Source organism: Octopus bimaculoides, chromosome 1, assembly GCF_001194135.2.
Source record: "Octopus bimaculoides isolate UCB-OBI-ISO-001 chromosome 1, ASM119413v2, whole genome shotgun sequence".
In the NCBI taxonomy this organism is placed as follows: Eukaryota; Metazoa; Mollusca; class Cephalopoda; order Octopoda; family Octopodidae; genus Octopus; species Octopus bimaculoides.
In genome coordinates this window covers 87,362,430-87,369,546 of record NC_068981.1, presented here as the reverse complement: position 1 = coordinate 87,369,546, position 7,117 = coordinate 87,362,430, and the positions used below count along the sequence as shown (strand labels likewise).

Sequence of the window (7,117 nt, the reverse complement as noted above, 5' to 3'; positions counted from 1 at the left end):
GAGAGAGAGAGAGAGAGAGAGAGAGAGAGAGAGAGAGAGAGAGAGAGAGAGAGAGAGAGTACAGCATATAACATCTCTATTAATTTTGCTTAATTCACCTACTTACCATTCGTAACTATGGTGACTGTGCAACGCAACATAAATAGAAATAAAACAATTTTGCTTCAAGAAACATAACTTCTCTAAATCTGCCAACTAACCTGTCCTGTTGACATGATTTTCAATACCTCAAAGTTGATAGAAACAGTATTAAACGACATCCTCTTTAATAATTTCGAGTTGTTCTCCATCCTCATTGATGAGCAGTGTGTCTTCCATAAAACAAATTTACTGAAGACTTGTTTTCATAACAAATGCAACAACTGTTTAATGTCTTCATGAACGTTAGTGAAGGCAGTTTTGTAGCCTTTTCATCTTGCTTATCCCAATCCATTCTGGCAAAGTTGCCTGTTTATAGTCCCTATCTGTCTCTATTTCTTGTTTAGACATGTTCTTGTCAGATAATTGCATTGCAGAATGTCTGCATTACTCATTTTCAGATTATGAATTCAAACTTTTCCCTGTGAAACAAATGACATCACTATCATTTCTTATATTTGCAAGTGGTACAAGATTTCTGTAATTGATTAAATGCCTACTTTAATATAATCCAGAAACAACCTGGACATTTATCATAAACAAATACAAGTGTGTAAAATGACATAGAACATAAATTCTTGATTTATTAATTGCCTCTAGAGGCTGTATCATAATTACCAAGTGGTGATTAAGATCAGCTTTATAATGATACATCCTCTAGAGGTAGAACATTTTTCACAGATAAAGAATTTACATTGTATGTTTTTTCTCCATACATGTGTTCATATATTAGTGGCAGAGGCAGTATTAATACTGAGAGGGAATATTTATTCCCACTTAAATGTGGATGTTCTGCCAGAAGAAACTTTACTGTGGTAAATACCATGAAAAAAACTCTGATATAGGATTTTGGTGCAAAATACACGCTTGTTTATATCGCTAGCAGGGAGATTTCTCATGGTATTTACTGCAGTAAAGTTTGTTCTTCCAGCACGTCTATGTTTGAGTGGGAATAAATATTATCTCTTGGTATCAATAATGCCTCTGTCGCTAATATATATTTTTAACAAGCTAACTGGTTAATCGTGACACCAGTGTCTGCTCTGGTACTGATTTTCTATATATCACTGGCAGGGAGGTGAGTCACTGCAATCTTTAGCAGTTGAGCATCCATCACCGATGTGAGCAAGGAATGTCGAAAACATGTGATCTGGTGGTCTAAGAATTGGAGTTGGTGGGAATTTATCTCCTTGTTAATGATATAAACAAGCGTGCATTTTGCACTAAAAGCCTATATGAGAGTTTTTCTCATGGTATCTACTGCAGAAATGCTTCTTCTAACAGAACATTCACATTTAAGTGGGAATATATACATGTATTTGTCTATGTTACTTACATACATACCACTGCCACTTTGTATTTTATCTCTTAGCGCATCTTTTGTTTAAATTAGACATTTATCGTATTGATGAGCAAATTTCTTTAAATCATCCACTGATGGAGATATAACTGCTGAACCTTATTCGACAGAACACAAACACATTTGCAATACTACACTTTCCTTACTCACGATCATGCGGCTAAAATGTCATGCTTGACAATAATTGCTAAGTTTTCCTGGCGAACGTGAATCATAACAAAGAAAAATCTACATCTCAAAGACTACACTTATCTGCATGATTGGAAATTATTCAATTCCGACTCCTTGTTAACTATCTATAAAAATCACATATATAGGAGGAAGAATTTGATATATAACTGTTAGAGAATTATATACTGATTGACCTAAAAAAAAGTCCCCAATTTGATTAGCAAACCTTTATTCAGCGACACACTTCAACCTCTGGCTCATCAGCATGATGTGTATTCATTTGTCTCTTTTACAGGTATTACTGCTTCCTGCTTACCCGAATTAGCAAGATATGCTCTAATCCTATTGCTTTTCTCACCTATCAAAGATTATGTTTCCAAACACTATCTTAAACATTTTACCTAAAACCCTCTCTTCAGAGCTGTACTCCCATGATTCCTCTTTCAGTTACCTGTATGTATTAATTTACAAATATTACAACTGAACATCCTCTCCATTGACTAAGTAAGAAACTTTTCCAGTATATATTTGTGCTCTTGGTTGATTTAAGGCATAAAAATTTAATTATAGATTGAATTTTTAATTCAGTATATAATTTCAGATTTCATGTTTTTTTTAATGAGATTTATAGTGAAGGGAAAATTATGTACTATGACATTTATGCCTTTCCTTAATGCATTCACTGTGTAAATGAAGCGAATTGTTTGCAATGGTGAATTTTTGAAGCCAATTCATGATTCATCTTGCTGAAAGTTCTATGATATTCTCTTCTTTGAGAACCAATAGAAATTCTAAAACCACAAGGTCTCAAATTTATGCAGATGAATAATGAACTTGTAAGATAATTTTTTGTCTTTCCACATGCGTTGATAAAAATGAAATGGTTTCCTACGGGAACAAAGATCAAGACTTGGTTCGACTTACTATACGAATCTATCTCAGTTCATTTCAGATAAAATATTGGAGATTTAAGATTTTTTTTTGAATTTTAGGAAAAGAATCTATCAGAAGCAAGTAGTATGAGCATTTTGAAAATGAACAAACCAGAATGGCATTACATTCTCCTAGGAATTCTTGCTTCTTCTGTACTTGGTGCCATCCTACCAGCCTACGGATTATTACTTGGTGAAGTTTTACATGTAAGTATAATTAAATCTGTTATAAATTACATTAATTGCTGATGTGATGGATTTAAGTTTTGTCAAGGAGCTTAATATAAAGCAGTGACTAGAATTATATTTAAATACGTTTTCACCAGATACCAAAGTTATTTTGATACTTTACTGTGATGTTTGATGATGCTCATATTATAACAATGACTATTAGTCGCACATTTGAAATGATTCATTCTAAATCAGAAAACCCATGTACATATTCTTTCCTTGGTTATTAGAATGCAACTGCTGAGGCAGCTCTAGTCAATAATCTGATTGAGGTTCATTGTTAAAAGTATTAGATCTATGCAAATTACGGTTAGAAAAATTTAAACCATGTTTAAAGAAGTGTAAATATTCCACTGTCTTATATAGATAATTATCTTTCTCAGATAATATATTTGAAAAATCAGTTCTCAGTGCATTTGTCAATGAAGGCAGTCAGTATGCTACAATGTACATTTTATGATAAGCCATTTATCTCTGATGCTATCATAATGTAGAGATACAGGTGTGTACAAGTATATTTAATATGTTAGTGTACATCGAAACATGGGAAGACCACTGCTATGAAAACTGTCTCTGGAAATTTTCCCTATAAACAATGTGTGAGAAGAACACACTACTGGGTTATGAATGACATTGTCAAACCATAGGATACGTGTTTCTGCATCGTTATGCTTCATCAGTATGAACACCAAATCCATCGACCATAGCCTACTAAGAACTGTCGTTCTAATATTTAAACAGCAAGTAAAACATTTTCTGATGTGTGCAAAGCTTTGTCAAGCTGGAATTAACTAAAGTAGGGATACTAAGCAGTGATGATTAAAATATAGTTGTACACACTTATATTTAACACGTTCATGTACACCTGGCCTTGGAAAGACCTCTATTTATTCCTTTCATTTTAATTAAAGGACTGTTATCTATCTATATATCTATCTGTCTGGCTGTCTGTTTGCCTATCTATCAATCTAACTATCTGCCTGCCTTCCTGTCTGTCTACCTGCTTGCCTGTCTGTCTGTCTGTCTATCTATCTATCTATCTATCTATCTATCTATCTATCTATTTATGTCAGCATATGGGAGGCGATAAAGATAAAATGCACAAGTACTGCTTGCTGTTTGCTTTAACTGGTGTAGTGTCCTTCTTTTTTTACTTAATGCAGGTAAGTGAATTTATGAATATCTATTAAATCTCATTGATATTAGTTTATGTAGATCTGAGGATTATCTTGTCTTGAAACTGCTTCTAATTTTCCATAGATATATGCCATGAAGATAGAGTCTTTGGAGTTTTCTTAACCGAAGAATTGGTGAAAACCCTTGTCACATGTTATTAATTTTTTAACGTGATGTTGTTAGTTCCTCACCTGAGTGGAACCCCATATCGGTTTCTGTTAAAGTAGTGTTGTGATTTGTACAAGTATCTTCATTCTTAACAGTCCTTAGACCCCCTTCGGTCATGAATGACCATGGGATTGCACCTAGAAAGTTTCCATCTGAGACATAAGTCTGGGTGAGGCTGTTTAAGGAAGACCAGCAGTCACTCATGAATATCAGTCTTACCTCTCCATGCCACTGATGTTATTCAAGGGAAAGGCAAAGGCTGATACGGCTTGGCACCAGTGACGTTGCAACTCATTTTTACAGATGAGTGAACTGGAGCGATCTCATTCTCTGGAAACCCATACATGGACATATGTAAGTATCTGCAGACCAAGAAGAGCATATATTGATCAAATCGTGGAAGACACCGGATACAATATTGAGGATATGAAGACTACAAAAGAAGACAGGGACATCTGGTGTGGAAAAATTGTACTGGTCCAGGCAAATCGCCTGACTGGATGGATAGACTCCATGTTGTACAAACACTGTCAGTATAAGGGACCAAATTTTGTTCTAAATATGCAAGGGGGAAAAAATTAGTAATTTAATGTAAATTAATACATGTTCTTCAAATTAGCTTAACCTAGAAGAGATTCTCGCTTCACCAGAAGCAAACCACGTCTTAATAAGTGCTTTATCTGCTTAGTTGTATACAGTTATCCCCTTTAACATTCAGATTACTCTGTCAAATGTAATGCTTATTTATTCGCATTGTTTTGAATTAATCATGCACTATATTGTAGCTTCAAGATTTCAATGGTGCGTTTGTATATTTTTAGAATGACATTGTAGGGTAGGTGTAAGAGATTGAATCTGGTCAGTTTTGACATAAAACAAGTAGAATATTTGGGCCAGATATGACCAGATTAAATGCTAAAGCGTTAACTATCTTAGTCTTATATGTTTTTTTTTTCATTTCTCCCCAATTTTATTATTTTATTAATTACTGCATGGAATTACTTTTGTTGTTTGGTCACATAATGTCAAAATGAAAAAGATGCCAGATTTTTTTTTTTGTCACGTTCTTGCCTAAAATGCAGTTGTCAGTTATTAAAAAAAAACAACAACTGTAACTGCAATGATTATATATTTTGGTTGCAAATGTGAAACATAAATGCATTTTTTCTTATTACAAAAGGCTGAAATATTTCGTGACAACTAAATTTCATAAATTGAAAGACATAAAAATCACTGAACCTGATTTTTTCTCCCACTTAAATTTTTGGTCTTTGGATTGAATGTTAATCAATATTTGTAAATGTCTATTGATGCCAGTTTGAAAATAATATTATTTAATTTTAGTATTCTATGTTTGGAATATCTGGTGAAATGCTAACTATGAGGATACGGTCCAGGTTATTCAAGTCCATTCTACATCAGGTAAGTGGATTCATTGAATAGAATGAAATAAAATCAAAGAGTGGCTGTGTGGTAAGTAGCTTGCTTGCCAACCACAAGGTTCTGGGTTCAGTCCCACTGCGTGGCACCTTGGGCAAGTGTCTTCTACTATAGCCTCGGGCCAACCAAAGCCTTGTTAGTGGATTTGGTAGACGGAAACTGAAGGAAGCCCGTCGTGTATATGTATATATATATATATATATATATATATGTGTGTGTGTGTGTGTGTGTGTGTGTGTGTGTGTTTGTGTTTGTCCCCCCCACCATCGCTTGACAACCGATGCTGGTGTGTTTACGTCCCGTAACTTAGCGGTTTGGCAAAAAGAGACCGATAGAATAAGTACTAGGCTTACAAAGAATAAGTCCTGGGGTCGATTTTCTCGACTAAAGGCGGTGCTCCAGCATGGCCGCAGTCAAATGACTGAAAAGAGTATATATATATATATATATATATGTATATATTTTCACGTTTAGCAAAATTGGTTGAAATAACTTTTGGATTGATATTATACACTGGCGTAGTAAGAGTTCTCTGTCCCTGGGAGTGAACCCATTTTAGTGAAAACCTTAGTGGCATTTCATCCATCTTTACGTTCTGAGTTCAAATTCCGCTGAGGTTGACTTTGTCTTCTATTCTTTCAGGGTTGATAAAATAAGTACTAGTCGAGCATTGGGATTGATGTAATTGACTTACTCCTCCCTTGAACTTGATGACCTTGTGCCAAAATTTGCAATCAGTACAGCGTTGTGAGGGTTGGATACATATGGGTGACGAATGAGTAGAGAGTGCCTGTAACAGGGTGAATGAAACTGGTCAGTTCTGACGTGCAGAAGCTACCGTTGTTGCAGTGTATTTTATAAAAGAGAAGTGGAGAAGATGGTACATCTGTGACCCAGAAACTGAAGTGTGTTGATGAACAATGCATGTTACTCAATCAAAATACCTTTCTTCAAATACTTTCTCTCAGATGACAGAGTATGTAGCAGTGGCACTATCCTAAATATTGAAACAATACTCCATTGCTGTCTCGACCTGAGAGTTAGTAGTTATTCATTAATAGCTTTCAGAACGTTGTAAATTCTATCCTCTCGGTCCTCTTTCTTTCTTTCTTTCTTTCTTATATAGCATGTAATGATCTGTTATTGTCCATTCATATTCTTTTGTCTTATATATATATATATATATATATATATATATATGGGAGAATATACAAATAATAACAACAGACGAGGACAAGTGGTGTAAATAACAAAAGTATATATTAGTATGACGCTCGGGAATACGGAAAGTCTTTGACGTTTCGAGCTACGCTCTTCAACAGAAAGAATACGGAGACAAGGAGAAAAACACAGAGAAAAAAAATTGAATAGTGTTCAGTCAACGGTCAATCATAATAATGGCCGATCATAACAATGACTGACCGGAAGTGGGAAATTCTTATTTCAGGAGAGCTAAGAAAGGGGGAGATAACAAACGGTGATCGGGAACGAGGGGCTGTGT

General features: G+C 34.7%; 1 protein-coding gene across 1 annotated transcript in view; it reads left to right on the top strand.

The window, feature by feature from the left end:
• Positions 1–7,117, top strand: part of LOC106876319 (phosphatidylcholine translocator ABCB4-like) — a 42,971-nt gene that overhangs the window by 1,974 nt on the left and 33,880 nt on the right. The window contains exons 2-4 of the mRNA XM_014924819.2: positions 2,662–2,808; positions 3,906–3,995; positions 5,521–5,598. Coding sequence (XP_014780305.2) covers positions 2,689–2,808; positions 3,906–3,995; positions 5,521–5,598 — 288 coding nt within the window. The 5' untranslated portion in view covers positions 2,662–2,688. The remainder of the gene's footprint in view (positions 1–2,661; positions 2,809–3,905; positions 3,996–5,520; positions 5,599–7,117) is intronic.